The sequence below is a fragment of the Gouania willdenowi genome, chromosome 8 (assembly GCF_900634775.1).
Source record: "Gouania willdenowi chromosome 8, fGouWil2.1, whole genome shotgun sequence".
In the NCBI taxonomy this organism is placed as follows: domain Eukaryota; kingdom Metazoa; phylum Chordata; class Actinopteri; order Blenniiformes; family Gobiesocidae; genus Gouania; species Gouania willdenowi.
In genome coordinates this window covers 27733499-27755042 of record NC_041051.1, presented here as the reverse complement: position 1 = coordinate 27755042, position 21544 = coordinate 27733499, and the positions used below count along the sequence as shown (strand labels likewise).

At 39.0% G+C, this 21544-nt stretch overlaps 1 protein-coding gene across 2 annotated transcripts; it reads left to right on the top strand.

The window, feature by feature from the left end:
• The first annotated feature begins 3051 nt into the window (after positions 1-3051).
• tbc1d10b (TBC1 domain family, member 10b) lies at positions 3052-19954 on the top strand. 2 transcript variants are annotated; one of them, XM_028455314.1, is made up of 11 exons: positions 3052-3454; positions 5118-5210; positions 5627-6619; positions 9135-9234; positions 9338-9445; positions 12981-13087; positions 13308-13422; positions 15009-15074; positions 15894-16083; positions 16456-16610; positions 17514-19954. In XM_028455314.1, the coding sequence occupies exons 3-11, from the start codon at positions 5646-5648 to the stop codon at positions 18387-18389; spliced, it is 2691 nt and encodes an 896-aa protein (XP_028311115.1). In that variant the 5' UTR covers positions 3052-3454; positions 5118-5210; positions 5627-5645; the 3' UTR covers positions 18390-19954. The 2 variants fall into 2 exon arrangements, with proteins under 2 accessions (XP_028311115.1, XP_028311114.1); XM_028455313.1 differs by lacking the exon at positions 5118-5210.
• The last annotated feature ends 1590 nt before the right edge of the window (positions 19955-21544 follow it).

Below are 21544 nucleotides of genomic sequence, written 5' to 3'. Positions count from 1 at the left end.
ATGACGATCGCTCTAAAGCTGAATTATACTAATTGGTGTCAGAAATGAGGCTCGGAATCAAACAATTTCAACATTAGTGCTACTTTGCATTTCCATGTATAAATGATATAAAATGATGTATATAAGGCACTGACAATATCCAAGCAATAGGTGACAGGTAGTGACTATATTTAATTTGGGGAGATTTAATCAAATAATTTGAGGATTGAGCAGGATTTTGGGAAAATGTGCTTTATTTCAACAATTTGAGGGTAAAAATGACTTCCATTGTGTTATATAAGCATGGGAAAAATTGCCAACCCCTGCAAATATTGTAGTTTTATTGAATTTGTGACAAATTCAATGAAACTGAACTTGAATAAATGTAAAGTTCTACTTCCAAATTAAACTGTTGAAATGCTTTTTTGTTTTGTTTATATATTGTTGCATGGTTGCCATTATTTGTTTGGATTACAGGGATGTAAAATTACAGAGCTTTAGCTCCCGTGGAAATTTTCCAGATGTTTTACGCCCCTTTGCAACCCTACTGTGATATCCACAACTACATTATTTGGTGATTTACACAATGATTCATGTTGTCAGTCGTTTTTACTTGCCCCTGCGGGTCGATTTGGATGTTTTAAAGGGCCGGATTTGGCCCCACTAAAGTAGTGGTTATCAAACTTTCCACAGTCCCGTACGCCTTCAGACATTTAACATGAAGTCATGTACCTCCTACTCCTGCAAATTTAAAAAACATGATGTATAATCTCATATAAAATGTAGCCCTTCAGAGAAATTTGTCCCTGAATTTTATTTATCCAGTTGAAGAATAATATATAATAATAATAATACAATGATTTATAATAACAATAAGTTGTTTGCTTTATTTAATGAATTAGCCTACTGGCTTTTTTTTTAATGAGAAACAATCTCTTTTTTTTTTTTTTTGAAAAAGAAATCTACCAAACAGTTGTTGATTGGACATATAACAGTAATAAATGTGTCAAACTCAAGGCTTCGGGGCCAGATCTGGACCTTTGGAGCATCCAATTCGACCTGCAGGAAAAAGCAAAAATGACAGAAAAAACATGAGTCATTGTGTAAATAAAGCTCAACAATATTTGCAGGGACTCACAATTTTCCCAGTGCTTATATTACATGAGTGCTGTCATTTTTCATGTTAAATTTGAGAAAAAAGTCAAAATTCTTACAAAATCCTTCAATTTTCCTGAAATTATGACACAAAAAGTCCCTTAAATTATCCTGTTGGGACTGATATGTGTCTCTCATTGCTTGGATATTCTCAGTTTCTTACATATTTTGTATTTTATGTGTACGTAGAAGTGCAAACTCGGGCACAATAATGTTGAAATTACTCGTTTCCCACATAAAATCTGTGGCCCACTTGAGATCAAACTGCTTATACTTATATTTTAGTTTCCAATGTTGTGAAGCTGTTTTGAATTTTTATTTAAGTACCCCCTGTGACAATTTATGTACCCCGTGGGGTACCCGTACCCCACTTTGGGAACCTAGGCATTAGACCAAAAAGTGTCAAACTCATGACCCGGGGGTCAAACCTGGCCCTTTGGAGCATCCAATGAAGGCCGCAGGAAAAAGTAAAAATGACAGAGAAAAAATGAATCATTGTGTAAATGAAATGCAACAATATTTGCAGGGACTCAAAGAGTTTTCCTGGTGCTTATATTGCATGATTGCAGTCATTTTAAATGTTAAACTGTTTACACAATCCTTCAATTTTCCTCAAATTATTACATAATATTTCCCTTAATTTAATTAGAAAGTTATAACACATCTATCACTTATTGCTTGGATATTGCCAGTTTCTTACATATTTTGTATTTTATTGTATACGTAAAAGTGTAAACAAGGGCGAAATAATGTTGAAATTACTCATTTTCCCGCATTAAATCTGTGGCCCACTTCAAAACAAACTTCGTATTTGATCCCTGAACTAAAATTATAATATAGTTCGACACATGTGCGTTATAGACTCTTTAACAATGCATTCATTTTTTTTTTTTTTAAATATGAGTCATCGTTAAAAACTCTTATTTTGTTTAGAAAACATGAATTTGCCACCAGTCTTTCTTCCATTGTTACCATGGAAACGGGGTGTTCCACAGAGTAACAAAACACAACAGTCTCGCAAGCATAACACACGCGCGGCTGCGTAACAAACCAAAGAGAGTTCCCCTGTCTGTGCTCCAGAATTTTCCAATGCAGTGGAAACACTGACAGGCTCGGCAGAGGCAAATGAAAGAAGGAGTGAATGAGTCACACATCAAGTAAAAAACAAAGCAAAACACAGAACAAAAAAGCAGATGTTTAAACATGGTTTTCCCTCTGATCACAATTTGTTTTGATTTGAGAAGCTAAAATTATCGATACAGTCATTAAAATAATTAAAACATGAAACATCTAAACAATTCTTTGGAAAATAAAAGATTTTCCCTCTTTGTCTTTTCATTTAATCTTTAATTGCATTTGAACGTGTTTTTCATATAACTGTATTTTATGTTTATCTCATCCATTTTTACATGTACTCTGTTTCTAATTTCTGATGTATTTTTGTTGTATGTTTATATGTACATTTTCTGGTTATAATCAATGATAACGTCGCCCTCTCGTGGGCTGAATCTTTTTAATGTCGTGCGTGTCTACTTTTTTATTTATTTATTTATACCCATAATTTATTATGTGTACTCTACCCATCTAAACATTTTGAATCTAACGCTACTTTCTTGAAGATGAAGTTCAAATGAAATAAAAATAATACATTATTAATAATACAACCATTCGCATATTTTTCTACCGTTATGTTTAATTCACCTTTTCTCATTTTGATTTACTTGTTATTTAATTTTCTGTGTGCTTAAAATTTCTGTATTTTTTTTTTCTTCTATTTTTTTTTTACATTTAGTACAAATATAAACTTAAGTGCAAAAGAGGATTAAAAAAATAAGTAAAATTTAACAGCAGTAAAAGCGTGGACTCTTTCTCTACGCAAGGGAGGTTCCGGTGCGTGGGCGTTCCCGACGACGTTTTGGTGAGCGCGCACGCAGCTGTCAGTAGGAAATGCGGGATGAGTCAGGATGAATTCGAGTTATTTTAGGCTAATTTGACCCCAGGCTGTGTTTTACTTTTCACGGAGACGCCTTTAGCTCAGCGTGCTTTTAGTGTTTACAGCGGGACGAGGAAGTCCGGTCGTCTGACGAAGCGGAAAACCCAGTTAGCCATCTGCTAATGGAGCCGAGCTGCTAAAGTTAGCTTGTTAGCTTCGAGTCTTCCAGCTCATTGGCCGCTCCTGTTTCTGTCCGTCCCGGAGGCTCCTGTCCCGGGTTCAGCTTGGCTTGTGTCTCCGTAGAACCGGAGCTGTGGCGGGGCTACGTGCGGGTGTGAACCCGCTTGCTGTCCAGGCGGACGGATCTCAGTGACACACCGGTCGTGGGTGAGTTGAGCAGCGTAGTCGAAGTTGCGGTTGACAGTAGAAGTAGAGCTGGACGAGGCCGGGGATGGAGGGCCCGTCTCGGACTGAGTCCGTCCAGGATGTTGGTGACCATTAGCTTTAGGATGAAAGGCCTCTGGGAGAAATACTCCACCTTAGTGATGGTAAAATGTATTATATTATAAAGATAAGTTAAGAAACAGTGTAATAATTCCTAAAAAAACAAAAACAAAATAGTCATTGCAAAAGTCAAGCTTGCGGGAATTTGAGTCAACACACTCCAGAAAATACCAAAAATAAATAAACATTTTAAAGAAATGTAGATGCACAATGGAAAAATATTAAATCAGTTGTATCCGTGTAACTATAACATTTATCAGTTATCACCCCCTTGTATTAAAATCTGAACCATGTGTACACACACTGTCACCCAAACAAAAGAAACAGAGTACAAAACCAGTGATGCATGTTTAAAAAGAAGATAACACTTCTAAAATGTATCTGTATTTATAGAGCGTCTACCCACTAAACATCCGACACACATCGGTCGGTCTAAACCACACGTCTATATGACGTCCAAAATAGGTTGGCATCTGAACGTGCGTGCATGTGTATGTGCTTCTGTTTATTACAAATCATTATTCACTATTATCCACAGTCACTAAGCATATATCCTGGTGTATTTCATTAACATTTATTATGCTCTGCGATCTTTTTAAGAAATAATGTAAATGTCGAGCTCCCACTGAACAAGTCAACGTTAAAACAACGTTGAGAACACGTCTTTTTTGGATGTTGTCAGGTTAATTTAACAAATCCACATACAACAAGAACGTCCAAACTACATATGAAAATTACTCTTAAAATTAATGGTATTGTAAGCTCTTACAGTGCAAAACAGTTATTAAAATGTATTTTAATGCTGTATTTTGTCATAGTGTTTCAGACAATTAATTTGGTAAACGTTTCAAATTACTGACAATGTACCTTTGAAAAATTGCGTGGATAGAAAACATTCACATTTGGCTTTATTCTGCGATTGTCAACCTAGATCGTTCCAGTGTAAAATGATCATATGCTGTGATCTCGCAGTATTTGTTGTGGCTACGGTGGAAAACATTTGATTTCAATCATGATATAAAATGTAATAGCATTGAGAGTGATTTAAGTTCAGTAATACAGAAGACAGAATAACAAACAAATGGAAGATCAATGATGAATCAAAATTCCAAGTCGTTTTTGTAGCTACCAGTGACATGTAAATCTAATTATTTCCATTTAAATAATAAAAAAAAATGAAATCAACATTTTTAAATGATGTTTTGAGTTGGTTAAAACATTTTAAGCCCGAGTTATGAATTGAAAACATCTGCGTTATTCAATGTCCTTATTTGGAAGCTCAGATCGGTTATTTTACATGCATTAACTAGCCTCAACACAATGACCAGTGACTGTGTGAACACTGGATATTCACAGCTTGATCAACTTCTGCTGTTAAAGAGGAAGCATACTTGTCATATAGTCTGTAGTCTGTATTTAATTATTAGATCCCTCCAGCCTGCCTGATGTATTTAACAGCACAAATCCAGGACAGACACCAGTGTTTGTTTGCAAGGTGTCTTCCTAAAAAAGAATAGCTAATTTCCGTCTGCTTTTCTGTTCCCAGTGTCTAATTCGGGAAAGTTTGGACAAAAACTTAATGCTTCAGCTTTGCAGTAAGAGGCTACAAACGATCAAACCATGGGCTGTGCAGAAAATGGTATAAAAACGTACTGCGTCAGCAACTAATTTGTGTGCAAATTCAGCAATTGTTTTGCACATAAGCTTGAAGGAGTTTATTAATGCCATTACACTGAGCTTCTCAAAACAAATGAACCAGGATTTACACGCCACCTGCTCCTCGTAGACAACATTCTTTTTCCTGCCGCTCAGGTTAGCGTTAGCGTGCCAGTTCATCTCGTTGGGATAGACCCAATTGTAAATAATTACATGATTTTCTTGTCAATAATAAAAACATTGCATTTCCTTCAGAAATAAAATCTTTGTTTGGTTAACATCACTATTTTGGTCCTTGTTGATTATAGTTTCTCTGTACTTTTACTGGTCCACTGAATCCATGTTGGTTCTTGCTAGTGTGTAATTCTTTTGATCTTCATCATCTCTCTTTTTGTTCAGGAGAGGTCAGGGTCCGGCCATGGCTGAGCTCTCCACCTTATCTCCATCACCTCCTGCTCTGATGGATCCTCTTGCAGCTCCATCCATTCCTTTGTCTTCAGACTCTACCCTGGAGATTCCCAATCCCAAGTGTTCCTCATACAGCGACACAGCTTCGATTGGAAATGCTCCTCCTGCAGCACAGGCGCCTCCCAGTGCTCCTAGTCCTCCAAAACTCACTGCAGATGATCCTCCTGCACCATCACTGGCCCATGAAGCTGCTCCGCTAAAAGAGGAATCAGTAGAGATTGAAGCAGATCCTGGCTTTGATAAGATTATTCAGGAAATGACAAGCACAGACCCAAAAACAGTCCCAGAGACCTCAGCTGTGCAATCTCCCTCTCCGGATTCAAACCCTGCTCCCATCCTTTACCCAAGTGTGCACATCACACAGACCCCAAACCCAGTCGTGCTTCCCCAACTGACTACAGTATCCAGTCCTCCATCAGCTCCGTCGGCGCCGTCAGCTCCATCAGAGCCACCAGTGCTGTCAGAGTCACTGGCGCCGTTAGCTCCTTCTGCACCATCGGCTTCTTCAGCGCCATTGGCTCCATCAGAGCCATCGGTGCCATCGGCTGAAGAGGAGGAACCTCAAATACTTCCACAAGCACAGACATCCACCAGTGATCCTCCTCCCATCTCCCCAAAGCCTCCCAGTGACTCTGGGAAGGATGAGCTTCCCGTCACGCCCACCAGAACCGAACCCCACAGCCCCACCGTCATCCCGCATATCCAGGAGCCAATGTCCGCCGGACCACCACCTAACCTTCGCTCGGCCCCCGACACTCTCAGCTACTTGGAGTCAGCCAGCCTGATGTCGGGAACGCTGGAGTCTCTGTCCGGACTGGGGGAGGATGGCAGCTCGGTGGGCTCGGACTCGGAGATTAACGGCCTTACGGTCCGACGTATAGACAAGTACGGATTCCTGGGTGGGAGTCAGTACAGCGACGCCACGTAAGTCAACAACACTCCTCTGATAATCATTTACTGAACACTAACATCTATTTTCACATTGAACATTTTTTAGTTCATCAAGGATGAAGTATGGGTTGCTCTCTGCAGCTGAGATCCTGACTTGGTTAATGAGAGTTGGTTAGATTGAAAATTTTGTTCATGATTAAGCCCTTTTTTTGATTGTTGTTACCAACTTTGATTGAGTGAAGAGTGAGATCTGTAATTCAGATAGGTAATATTTATTCAAATGATGGCTGCATGTCAAACTTGATGCTGCACCTCAGGGTGAGTTCAGCCATTCAGAAGGAGCTCAAAGTAGAGCTGCCAATTTTTTGCGTGAACCAGGCACCTGGTTGAGGTGAAAATTATTGGACACATGTTCCATCTTGCTTTGATGGATATTATGCTTGAAAAAACATTGTTGAATGCTGCTTAGTTTGTTTTAATAAATAAGAAAATACAGCCCTAGCTAGTGGCTACCACCTTCAATAATCCTGATATTGACTGCCTTTAGATGCTAAGCGGGAAGGGTCTGGATTGAAGAACTTCTGGGAATACCAGATGCAGTAAACCACAACATAAATGGATAAAAGCCAGAAAATATCTGGCCGCTGAGCACCCTCTCTAATGGCATCTATCTAATTTATTGTCTACCCAACCCCACGACACATGGATATCGACAGATGCAATTTAAATGGAAAATAATTGGCTAAGAATATTTTTTGTTTTTGTTTTTTAAGTTAAAATGGATCATTTTTGAATAATTCAAAACAAGAGAATTGGCCACATGTGGCCCTCAGTCTGATTTTTCGGTTGACTTTTCAAATTCAATCCTCCAAAAATTGTAATTGATGAAGTTAGTTTGACACATGACAGAAAAACAAAAAATTAAATAATGACAACAAAAAATACACACAATAATAACAAGGAATGCACAAAATGGCTTTGAAACAAAATACTCCCAAAAACACACAATAGTGATGACTTTAGAAACACAAACCTACAAAATGACTCCACAACCACCCCAAAATTACTAAAGAAATGCACAAAGGCTACAAAAATACACAAAACTAGTTCAAAAACGCAATGAATGGTTTGAGAAAGACTCCAAAAAAACACACAAAATGACTGTAGAAACACAAAGTAACTAAAGCATACAAAATGTGTTCACAACCACCACAAATTATATAAAAAGACAACAAAAATTCACACAACAGCAAAAAGACACAAAATTAGTTCACAACCACTCCAAATTACACCAAAAACACACAAAACTAAAAAATGAATTAAACACAATAATTTCAAAAAACACAAAAAATCAAACACAATAAATGACAAGAAATTGAAAAAAAAAGCCTTTGTTCTTTCCTGTGTTAATGCTCAGATTGCTCATTATTCTAAATGCTGACATGAATGTTGTTCACAAAGGAGGTCAGTGGTGTGGTTAAGAATGAAAACATAAACTATAACATCACTACTTTCACAGATCTGAGAATGGAGCATAACAATGTTTGAGTTAATGGAGGTGTTCTGTCAGACGTTGCAGATCATAGCTGCAGAGGTGACTGAAATGATACTTCTGAGTCTGACTTCCCTGTTTTAACCTTCCTTCATATTTTCCTCTTCTCCTGTTCTGCTCTAAACATAACCGTCCGTCCTCTATCTCTCCCGGTCTGAGTCAGATAAGGCTGAGGCCACCTCTCTGACTCAATGTGCACTGACTGTGTGCATGTGTCTGCATCTCTGGCTTTCTTTCTGTCTTTTCTTCCTTCAGATTTGCATCTACTCCTCTGACAAGCTAACTGTGGCCACTCCACTGTTCAATAATTCAACTAGTATTGATTGTTGTCTGTAGTGCTGGTGCTCTCTGGTCACCGATAACCCTTTACAGGACTCTAGTTGAAACACTAAAAGGTTTTTAAACCTTTTGTTTTTGTTTTAAAGCCCATTTAAAAGCGTATGCTTGGTGTTTCAATGCAGCAAATTATGGTTTTTTTTTAGACCAAAATCATCCACTAATGTCTGGTGCACTCATGCTGTATTCAAAAAAATCCCCTGAAAATGACTTCTTGTGTTGTAAATTATTTGAAAAATGTTTCCCTGTAACACCAGCAATGTGTTAATGTTTCCAGTTTTAGAGGGACTCATTGAAGCTCATCTTTTCAGTGGTCACAGTGATTTTACTGTTGTTGTCTGGAAGCAAATGAACAACAAATGAAATGTGGTGCAATAGACATGTAAACATTGTGGAAGTGGTGGCCTTGTGGTTAAGGACGCTGGGCTGGTTCAAGCCTCACCTGGGCCATCACTGTGGGATGTTGAGCAAGTCCCTTAACCCCGAACTGCTCCCCAGGCGCCGCAAAAATGGCTGCCCACTGCTCCTCAGGGATGGGTTAAATGCAGAGGACAAATTCCATTAATGTAATAACATTACATGGCCAATTAAAGGCGAAAGCCCCGATTTAATCTTTTTAATCTTTAATCGAGTCATTTACGTTTACCCTCATTGCTGCAGCGAGAAGGATATCCGAGTCGAGGTCGCCAGACAGAGGGAGATGAAATGGCTTGAAATGTTCAACAACTGGGATAAATGGATCAAACATCGCTTCCAGAAGGTAGGAAGCCATTAAACAATGTTTAAAATGTCATCAGACGTGGAGGTTTTTCAATGCAGCGGCTCATTTGTCTCTGTGTCTGTGTGGATGTGTGTGCATTTAGGTGAAGCTGCGCTGTAGGAAAGGGATCCCGTCCTCTCTCAGAGGCAAAGCATGGCAGCTGCTTTCTAACAGCCAAGAGCTGCTACAGGCTAACCCGGGAAAGTTTGAGGTATCAAAGTTTACACATCACATGTCACTAAACTTAAAAAAAATTGAAAGAAGACATATTTTTTCATTAAATTTGATTAAACTTACACTGAGAGAAATGTTGGTTTAAAACCAATAAACCAAATCAAAAACCCGTGTTAAATTTTTATGCCCAATTTTTAGGGGTACTGCTCTCATATTTAGATAAATATGTTCTCTTCTTTTTTTGTGATGTTATTTCTAGCCATTTGTTTCATTTGTATGGACACAAGTTATAATGTACATAATTTATTTGACAGAGGCATTGCACAATAAATGTATTGCACAGACCAGAGATAGCTACAAGCTAATTTTTAACCGTAGATCCCGGGCAGAAGCAAAGTGACAGCAAAGCAAGGTGACAGCAGGTACCAGTTTGCAGGCAGTTTGTCATATCGCCCATCTATATTTTAATTTAAAATGCATCTAAAAACAATCAAACACCAACAGCCAATCACCAGCGGAGAGAGCTCCTCCATGTCAAATTAAAATGTTCCAAAAATGTGAACAGATTCATCATTAAAAGGTAAATGGTCTGTTTTCCTTTCAGTAATGCTGCAGTTTCAGTGTTCTGAATACTTAGTGGTTGACAACCAGGGTCCTAAAGGGCTGTTGTCTTGCTTGTTTCATGTTTCATACCTGAATCTACTCTAGTGTTGTCATGCAAATCTGTAGCAAGTCTGATAATGGCTCAAAGCTCAGATTGTGTTTATATAAGGACATGTTCAATGAAACAATTCCCCACTTGGTTCCGGTTGGGTGTGTCTGAACACTTCTGCTGTCATGTGGTTCCTGTTGTTGTTAAGGGTTAAAAAAGCTGAACATGCTGCTCTATTGAGCTGTAAGCCTCTTATCAGGACTCTAATCCAGCCAGTGTCCACTCTGCAGGCTCAGCCTCAACCAGGCCCACTGTTCAGGTGGAGGAATTCCTACAGTTTGGGCCTCAGACTGAATGTCCTGTACAGCGATCAGCAACTTATACATGAAAGGAGACTAATGTCAAATTAATGATAACTAGTGCAGTGCCTGTAGGAAGTATGCATGGCTGTAGAAAAGTGGGAGGTTAAGTAGCTTTTTCATTGATGGCCAAATTTGGTTGTTTGAAGGTGGGAGGTCATCGCTGTAGTTAGGACTGATGACATCACTGTAAGGTAGGACTGATGTTCTAATGTTCTAACTGATGACATCATCACTGTGGAGGTAGGACTGATGACATCACTGTATAGGTAGAACCAATGTTCTAACTGATGACATCACCACTCTGAGGACTGATGACAATCACTGTAGAGGTAGAACCATAATGCTGTAACTGATGACATCATCACTGTAGCTGATGACATCACTGTAAAGATAGTAACTGATGACAATCACTGTAGAGGCAAGAGCAATGTTCTAATGCTCTAACTGATGACATCACTGTAGAGGTAGGACCAATGTTCTAATGCTCTAACTGATGACATCACTGTAGAGGTAGGACCAATGTTCTAATGCTCTAACTGATGACATCATGAAGAACTAGGACTGTAGAACTAGGACTGATGACATCACCACTGTGTCCCTCGGCTCAGGAGGGGGGCGTGGGGTGGGGCGTCCAAAAATTATCCGACATTGCACACCCTTGAACCAAGCAGCAGCCATGTTGAAACTCTCAGGTCGGTCTGATCCTGATCTGCAGATATATTTGAGGAACACACAGACAGACAGACATTCCTTGCTTTTATAGAGATATTATAACAGGCTCATATATATCTGTAATACTCAGCTTTGTAAAATGAATAATGAATCCTGACTTTTAAAATCAAGAAATTGCCATCAAAACAAATCACAGCAACTTTGTTCGGTTGCCATCACTTGTCATCAAACCTAATTCTGGAAAAGTATATTTACTGTTTATTATCACCGCTCAAGATTGATTGATTTGATTTATTGATATCTTACATTGTTGGAAAGAAAAAACATTTACGTTGTGGGTTAATCTGTGGTGAAAAACTAGCCAACACAGCTCGCCAACTCTGGTACGGTCACCATTTAAAATAAGTCACCAGTTAGTTTAAAACATCACTCATTATGTGTTTTGCTAGTATTCCACCACATTATTTTTCACAATTTGTTTCAGAGTTAAGAGACTCTTCCGTTTCAAAATTTTGTTAGTTCTGCTTCAGAGTTTTTTCCAGTTTTATTTTCATTTCATCATCTTTTCCTATTTAGATTACTTTACTCGCTATTAAACTTTGTGAAATTATACCAAATATGTTATATAGGGTTAATAGAGTCAACCACTGTTGATGCTTATGACACAAGAGCTTCATTATGTCGATATGCAACATCTTCTCTTTTAGTGCTGAGGTTTTTCAGTAAATGTGCGTCACTTTTTTTGCATGAGGATAAATGAGCCTATTGACACATTTGATCATTAGAGAGCTACCAGGTTTGGGGATGAGTGCAAGAAAGTTGTGGGAAATGGATAAAATCACCTGTGCAAAAGGAGGCACTATTTCTTGTTCCATTGGTGATGGGAGCCGCAGCAGAAGCTAAGAATCAGGCTCAGGACGAGGTGCAATTTCTTAATGAAGACAAAATATTAGCATGCTTGCACTTTATCACCTGCCTTTTGTGCTTTAGCTGCAATGATCGCTTTATTTCTGGTCGTTCCTAAGCTAAATGTCCTTATATTTGAGTCTTTGTATTGTTATTGTACCGTCTATGCTGTCTGTTTTTTTTTTTCTCCAATTCTCCTCAATGTAGTTTCTGATGTACACAACATCAACCCGCTGGGGAGTACAGATAAAAACAAGCCTGTGGCTACAATCTGCCACATTTACATATTTGTCTATTACTGTGCATTGTTCCTTTTCACAAATAAATAAAAATCATACACCAAACAGGGCTTTGCTGTCTAATCCTGTTTGGGTAAATTCACTTAATGAAGTCAGAATCAGAAAAACTTTTTTTTTTTTTTTTTTAATCCCAGGTGGAAAGGGGCCCATGTCACAAAGGCTACAGAAATATAACAAATTAAAAGAATAAACACTAAAAGAGAGAAAGAGGAAAGAAAATGCACATAATTAAGTAAAAGTCTTTTAATCAAATAAGAACTCACGATTACCATGACTACCTGTCAACATTGAGCTGCGTTACATGACTATCTGTCAACATTGAGCTTGTTGACTCTAAGGAAACTTATGACATCATCAACAAGAAGTTCCACAGTGTAAATTGGAAAATTAATGTATATATAAGATAAATATATATATATATGTATATATTTATTTTCTTTTGGTAGCCAGAACATCACCCAAAATTTTATCACCTGTTCATATTTTCCTGAAAATTTCATCCAAATCCGTTCATAACTTTTCAAGTCATCTTGCTAACAGACTGACAGACAAACAGAGGGTATAACATAATCTTACCGCTTTGCGTTTGGCAGAGATAATAATGTTAATAATATAAATATACAAACGTACAAATGCCTAAAACCATGTATCATATACTGTGGTGTCACATCTTTGCTGCAGGAGCTGGAGAGAGAGCCGGGGGAAGCCAAATGGCTCGACATCATAGAGAAGGATCTCCACCGACAGTTCCCTTTTCATGAGATGTTTGCAGCTCGCGGTGGCCACGGGTAAAACAACGCACACCACCAGCGGCGTTCTGTCAGAATAAGCTTGATTTATAAAATAAAATAAAAAAACTTTCAAAAGTCGTGCTTTAGGTGGGATCTTCACTTCTCTCTGTGTGATTGTCTTTGTGCATTGGGGCTTTACAACCTCTTTGTGTGTTTAATATTTCTGACTAAACGATGTCGACTATATTCTGAATAATTCTTCTTTTTGTGTGTGCAGGCAGCAGGATCTGTACCGTATCCTGAAGGCCTACACCATCTACAGACCCGACGAGGGCTACTGCCAGGCTCAGGCTCCAGTGGCTGCTGTGCTGCTCATGCACATGCCTGCAGAGGTGAGAGCGCCTGGAACGTCTCTATGAACACGCTCGATACTTGTTGCATGTTGTTTGTGTGCGTTAGCAGACCTCTGTCTAAAACACAGGTGGACAACTTTGACCACACAGCAATAAAAATGTGTTTGTCTGATTTGAGGGTCACTTTATCAACATTCATTGTTGTTTTGTAGTTGTTTTTTTTGTGTGTGTGTGTATTTCTGTCATCATTTTGTAAATGTTTCTAACATTTTGTGTTTTAATTGTAGTTTTGTGTGTTTAGAGTTCTAATTTTGTATTTTTTTGTTGTTTTTTAAGTTTCTATAACTTTGTGTGTTTTCTTTGTATTTTTATCATTTTGTGTATATTTATTTTTTTGCTTTATACATTTTTTATTTTGTATATTTTTGTTTTGTAAGTTTTCTCTTTGTTTTTTGTGTTGTTGTATATTAGTGTTTTTGTATTCTGCTGTTTTTTGTGTGATTTTTCATTTTTTAGAATCGTGTATTTTAGTTCTGTCTTTTGTGTTGTGAATCAATGTGTGTAAGTTTCTTATTTTGTAAATCTTTCTGTAACTTTGTGTGTTTTTTGTGTATTTATGCTCTTGTATTTTCCTGCGTTTTTGTTGTTTTGTGTGTTCTTTAGAATCATTCTGTGCATTTTTGTTGTGTTTTATTATGTTATCAGTCATTTGTGTACATTTGTATATTCTGTAATGTTTTTTTTAACTTGTAGTCATTTTGTATATGTTTGCAGTTGTTTTGTCTATTGGTGTGTTTTTGTTGTTATCCTGTATATATTTCTGTCCCTTTGTGTGTTTTGAGTCATTTTGTGCGCCCTAGTTTGGGGCGATACAAAGTTATACAGAGGGCTGCATGTGGCCAGTTGCCCATGTTTACTCTAAAGCAACTGTAACTATTAATTCAAGTCATTTATTTACATGTTACTGTTTTTGTGTTTGCATTTTATTTGCTTTTCAGACAGTAGGATGTAAATTTATTCAAGTAAGCCTTGGTTCAAACTGGTATATCTTAGATTTCCCCTTATAAACTTAGCCCTGGTTGTTTCCTTTGTTCCTCCATTCATGTGGACGTGTATTTGACACAGAGCTCCAACCTAAGCTTCATCACAGCTTACAAAACATTGCACCCTGTTCCCATGCAGTAAGGCTTCAACCCTCTGTTTGTGTTCCAGTCAGGATTAATGATTCACTTTAAAGGTAAGCTGTGAACTCTGCTAACTGGATGACATCTTTAGAGGCTTAGAAGAGTTGTAGCTTTGACAGATCTGGGCTGTTTTTGCAGCCGTTTATCTATTGATTAAATATATGGTCTATTTTTCTAATACTAAATGTAAACAATGTCGAGATGATTTTGTGCCCTCAGGGAAGACTCTTAACCCACATCACCATGTCTAAAAGTGAATATATGAATGAATGCAGAGGAGGTCATTGTGCACAGATAGGCAGCAACGTTTCTGCCTCAGGGCGACTAGCTTCATTTTGCTGCTGAGGTCACATCTGTCAATAGAGGGAAAACGTGCGTGGATGTCAGCACGCTGATGTCATTTTTAATGCATCCTTAATTCTTTTCATCTGTGTTTTCCAGCAAGCCTTTTGGTGCCTCGTACAAATATGTGAAAAGTTTCTTCCAGGCTACTACAGCGCCGGCCTGGTGAGTTAGCTTAGCATCTTTCTATCGTCTCCTTTTCTTTGAATCCACCTTATTACTGGGGAGAGAAGTATTTTGCTGGGGGAAAAAATGTTTAATGTACTTTGTGTTCATGGACATATATAGAATAGATTTGTTCCTGTTAAACTTAAATGACTAATACTACAAATTAAAACCAGGTAATCCATTTAGGCAAAAATGTGTTCCCCACTCCTTTCTCGGTTTTTTCTGACAATCTGTGCATTGGCTGCTTCATATTCCGTTAAAATGTCATATTTTTATGAAATCTTTCCAAGTGAGGAAAAAGGAAACTTCAAGCTTAATCTTTGCTTTCCGCGCAAGGTGCGGTTTTCCAAACCAGCGACCAGTCCCACATTTTTTGGTTAGCTTAGCACGTAGCGGTGCTGACTGAGCAAGTGTAAAGAGACGGGGCTATATTAGTCGACTCAAATGATTTCATCGGATGATGAAAATAAAAAGAGAAACATGTCTTAATTGGCTAGCAAGTTATCAGACAGATAATTAATTACTGTGACGTAAACCTGTATAAATATGCTTTTTTAATCAGAATAAATTTCAAACACACAGAGATAACAATCAGGACTTAAACATAGAATGTGATCTGCATTAAAATCCATAAAATGAAATAATTATTCTAATTTATTTTCATATTTTCCAAATGATTTATGTTTGGTAAAAAAATAAAAACCTGTCAGCTGATAAGTTTGCTCCCACTTATGGGATGTGAGCCATAGTGAAGTTAAAACCTACAATTTTGTCTCACCTGTTTTGAACTTCCCATATTTTCCTTTTCTCCTCCAGGAGGCGATTCAGCTGGACGGAGAGATCTTCTTCTCCCTGTTGCGGCGGACGTGCCCGATGGCGTACCGTCACTTAAAGAAGTTCAAGATCGATCCCATCCTCTACATGACCGAATGGTTCATGTGCATCTTCTCCCGCACGCTGCCGTGGTCGTGTGTGCTGCGAGTGTGGGACATGTTCTTCTGTGAAGGTATCGTTTGAACACGAGTCCTCCACCTTTTCTAATATATAATCCATCATTTCTAGATGAGCTTTGATGGAACCATCTGCAGGGACAGAAATTGTTTCAAATCGCAGACTTTTAAGCCTCCTCGGGAGCGTCACATTTATGTTTTGAAAAAAAAAGCCTTAAATTTATAGCTCAAAGCCGTTAAAGAGAATATTGAAGTAAGAAAATAAATGTCTGGATATTCATTAAAACTGTACTTGGAAGATTAAAATATCTTTTTTTTTTTTGAGACGTTTACACTTGTAAAACAATCAGTATCAAAGTTTAAGATTGTGAAAAGTCAGGAATGAGGTATGGTGCTGTAGTTTGACACCTGGGTCGTTGTGCTTGTAGGAGTGAAGATCGTGTTTCGGGTGGGCCTGGTGCTGCTGAAGCAGATGCTGGGCTCTGTGGATAAACTGCGGGAGCTTCAGGGAATGTACGAGACCATGGAGCGTCTGCGCAGCATCTCGCCCGACATGATCCGAGAAGACGTACTAGTGCAGGAGGTGAGTTTACCTCCCAGACCCAAACTGTGACTTACCAACAACCACTGTGCTGTGACTGAGCACCTGGTGTGCTGTTAAAACAAAAAAACTGTTGAGTTTTATATGGTTGGTCCACAGATATTAGTTACTGTCAAAGGCCATGTTTACGTGAGAGCTTTAATTCAGAATAAAAATTAAATCATCTTCAAACTGACCTTGTAAATGCCTAAGAGGGCATTTCTTTTATAAACTTGGTAAAAATAAACTTGTGAATGTTCACACGAACATAAGAAAACCAAAAGGACTTCATCGGGGGACATGAAGCCCTGCACCAGGACGCAGAGCTTCACAAATGATGCGCGGGTCATTCGAAAGTTCTTCCACTTAACATCCTGGAAGGTGGAGGTCGAGCAGCCGTAGCATTAACCGTCGGCATTGATTGGCCAAGGTACGGTCGTCTGCCTCCCTCCTCCAGTACTATATCTCCTTCTCCTGCTCAGCTGATGAAAGTGAAGCAGTATGTTTTTGTTGAGCTGCTACTTCAAAACTACAATCAAAATAAAAGTGAAAATATTTCTTATGTGGTGTACTATGTTGTCGTCGAAAAGAAAGTTTGTGTGTTTTATGTGATGCCTCACGTTCGCCCCTTGTCCAATCAGAATCCTTCCCAACTTCCAGACCTAAAGAGGAATTGAGTAAAAGCGAATAAACGTGTTTTACATGTAAACCTCAGGCTCAATTCGTAATTACTATTTCCATGAAAATACGAAGCAGAATACTTTAATTCCTAATTAAAAACCATCATATAACCCAGGCCATTGTTTGATGTGTGCTTTCAAACCTTTAATATTTATGGTCAAAGTAACTTATGTGTGTGTATAGTTTGCAGTGGGACAGGTTCTAATGGCCCTGTGTGACCCACAGATTGTGACGCTGCAGGTGACCGAGGCTCTGATTGAGCGGGAGAGCAGCGTTCAGGTCAGGAAGTGGCGCGAGTCTCGAGGTGAGCTGACACACCAGCCCGGCCGTCGGCTTCATGGCACGCGAGCCATCTTTGAAAACAAACGCCGCGCCGCCGCCATCAGCTCAGGCGGCAGCTACTCCTTCCTGGGAGGCTCCGCCCCTCCGCCGGGGCCGCTGAGGGCATCTTCCAGTCTGCTGTCGCTGCCCGGCTTCAGGAAGTCCAAAGGTCCATTTAGATCCCAGCACAAGAAGGGCTCCTTCTCGGGTCCATCGGGAACAGACGGTCTCCCGCCTCGGTCGCCTCCCGCGGCCGCAGCCGGTCCAAGTCAAGGCCCCGCTCACAAACCGCCAATCCCACCAGGGGCAGGTCAGAGAGTCCCGAGCCCGTTGGTTAGCAGTCCGGTGTCATCACCTCGCGAAGCCCAACCTGCTCCTACGGCGCCAAACACTCTTTCACCGCTGATCGTCTCCGAGCACATCACCCCCACCCTACCCTCGCCAATGGCTAACAACGCTACGCTAGCACCACATCCTGAGCCCAAGAAGGAAGACGTGACGAGGAATGAAACGCCTCCACCGGCTGCCGTCGCTGCTGCTGTCGAGGAGGACGGGAAGAAGAAGAAGAGGAGCAAAGAGGACAAGAGGAAGGAAAAGGAGGATGAGAGGAAGAGGCTGAAGGAGAAGAAAGAAAAGGAGAAGGCAGAGAAGGAGCGTCTAAGGAAGGAGAAGGAGCGTTTGGAGAAGGAGAAGAAGAGAAGTGTGAAAAAGAAGGAGCGAGCGGTAGGGGGAGAGTCCGAGGACAAGAACGGAGCTGCCGCTGCCAAAAACACGACCTAGTTTTTCCACCTTGGTGGTGAAAAGAAAAGAAGGTCAGGGATGGAAAGAAGAACGGAGGAGGACTCAGTGGTTTTAAAAGCACCTCCAGCGCTTCTCCTTTTTACTAAAACAAGACTGATTTCCTTTTTCAACTGGAGCACATGCTGCCTGTGAACACCGCAGCTAACATCTCATTTAGTTTTTTTAAATTCTTTAGTTATTTTTATTTTATTGTCATTGTTTTATTCAAACAATGATTAAACTCCAGGTGTGTGTGTGTGTGTGTAAATACCACCTCGTAGGATCCGATCAAACGCAACAGTCATCTCCAATGCTCGCTTTGTCGTCCAGGACGTATTTATTGTCGTGTTGTGTGTATGTGTGTGTGCCTTTTGTGGAAAGTGTGGCCTTTGTATTTTCAGGCTCCCTGCGATAATGATGATTATGATAATTTCCAGTCTTTATGTTTCTTTGGCAGAGCAGGAACATCAGTGTTATTCTGATTTTACTGAACAAGCAATGTTAAAAAAAAAACGGGATCGTGTTCCCGAGGATGAAGGATGTTTTATTTTTAATGCACTTGTGACGTTTGTCACCGACCGCTGACGAAGTCTGAACAGCCGTCTTCAGGGCGGAGGACCTAAATGAAGCCACTGTAGCATTAAACTCTGATCAGTTGTATTTATGTACAAAGTGGTTAATTTAATCAGATATAAACTATTAGGAGTTATTATTGCTATTATTTTGGATCGGAGTATTTTTCTATGTGCGCGACCGATTGAGGAGGATGATCTGAAGTGTTTGTCGTCCTCCTTTGCACGTTGATGCATGTTTTTGTCGTTGGACTTCACGGGTCTCCGCTTCTCTGGAGTGCAGTATTACATATAGAAAACAAGCGTTCAGGAGAACAAACGTAACATTTTTGGGAGCGTTAACTTTTCTGTGTGATTTGGATGACAAAGTGATGATGGCTGAGCTTGAGTTTAAAATGAAGGTCTTATCGAAGTGTTTCTCTGACTCCTCCCTAACCTTTACTGTGCTGTAACACGATTAAAAAAAGGCACTGGATAGGAAACCCTCTGACTCTCCACGATGGGAGGGACTTCCTGTAGGTGTTGACACCTTGTCCCCCATGCTCCTCCCTTTACTTTCCAGTCTTTTCTGCATCTTCAGGCCTCTTCATGGTACTGTGGATTTCCCCCCAAAACACATCTATGCAAAGCCCATCATGACTGTTGGTGCAGCACTGGTTTCGCTGGAGCAATACGCCCTCGCGGCTGCGGGCGTCACGATTAAATAATAATTACCGTTTCCCCGTCTTTATTGTGCGTTGAAGTATTCGATCACTTTCTGTCAATTAAAAAAAAATAGGAAAAACAAGCAGTTCTTCATGCCGACTCTAAGTTTCCTCCCTCCTTCTCTCCCTCCCTCCCTCCTTCTCTCCCCCTCTCTCTACTCCTTTCTCTCTTTCTCTGTCTGGAGAAATGAAGCTAATTGAACTCATTCCTTTCAAGCTAAAACTGTTGTATTTAATAATTAATGATGACGATGATGTTTGTGATGGTAATAAACCATAATATATTAGATTATCGTGGTCTGTGTGTTTTCTGATTATTCTTACACCCATATATACAGAGAACGTGCAAACTTCTACGCAGGAAAATAGATAGTATGGTGTTCAAACCTTATTGAAGCAATATTGAAGCCAGCAAGTGATTTATTTCTGATAAAGAAAACAACAAAGGGTTGATTTCATTCGGCCTAATTCTATGAAAGTTTTATTTATGCTGTCAATTTCATTGTGTTGTATTTAATATAGTCTTAAAATGAATAAATGAATGAATTGTTATTAATCTGACATTTAACTTTATAAAATGTTTTTATTTACTTCTTTATATATTATTGTGAAAGTGATTTTTTTTAGAGCTAACCCTTGTGTTAAAATAGTTCTCTTTTTTTAATCTAATTATCTGGAGATAGTCCAACAGCCTCTAACAATCCAACGTTTTATTGGGATTTTATTTTTTAAAAATTTCAACATTCCTTTTTATTTTATTTTAGTTTTTTTTTAATTGAGCGATTTGTGTAAAGCTAACGCAACATTTGTTTATTTTTGTATTTTATTTTTTTAGTGAATCAACAATGGTCCAAAGCTTCTCTCACATTAGCTCTAAAGTGTTCATCATTGCGTTTGTTACACATCCATCTCATCTAATTCCAGTACAGACTGGGAGACTGGGACACCATGCACACTAGGTGGGAACCTCTTTTTTTATATCTCTGAAAGACAATCAATTGAAAAAGTGTCCTATGAACAGTGACACTATTTTAGTGCAACATTTCTGTAAATAAGTGTCAACATACCAATGTAAATAAATAACTATCTCCAATAGTGCTTTCTGTAAACAAAAAATAGGGTCTTTCTTACCAGTGACACCATTATAGTGCGATATTCCAGTAAACAATATATTGGTTCCTTCAACAAACAGACAAAATTTTTGTGAAGACGTAGCTGCACATTTTAGTGAAAAAGCAGAAAAAAAATCGATACTAAGCGCGACCATATCGATAATCGATCATGCGAAAAAATATAGCGATATACAGCCGTATCGAGATATCACACTCGTAATGCACAGCTCTCCAGTCCATCACACGGCTTCTTTACAGTAAATAATTCCATTACAAGACAATAACTTAAAGCACATTGATCACTTGAGCTGCAATAAATGCCAGGCTGAGATGTGATAAAGATCCACTAGGTGTTGCTGCATGACTTCACAGGATCGATGTCGTCACTGAACAGAGGATGAGAGTTTATAATTGTCTGCGTTTCTCCTATTTTTTGTCCGAACTCCTGTCGTGTAATAATTTTATTTATATAAAAGTATACTTCAAAGTTTGTTTTGTTGATTTCGCTCTGAATTTTAACATGTTTTACAGAGACAGAGAAGTGTCTGCAAAAGTGAACAAGAAAAACAAAATAATGTAACATAAATGTGGGTTTGGATGGAGAAATTGGTGCATGGTTGAGTGGGTGTGTCCTCTGGTGTTTTCCCAATAGAAATTATTTGGGAATCTTAAGTGGAAAAATACATTTTATTTAAAAAGTAAAAGTTTTTTTTTTTTTTGTTGCTATATAGTGCTATTGTCAGAGTTCAGATTTGGCTGAGATAACG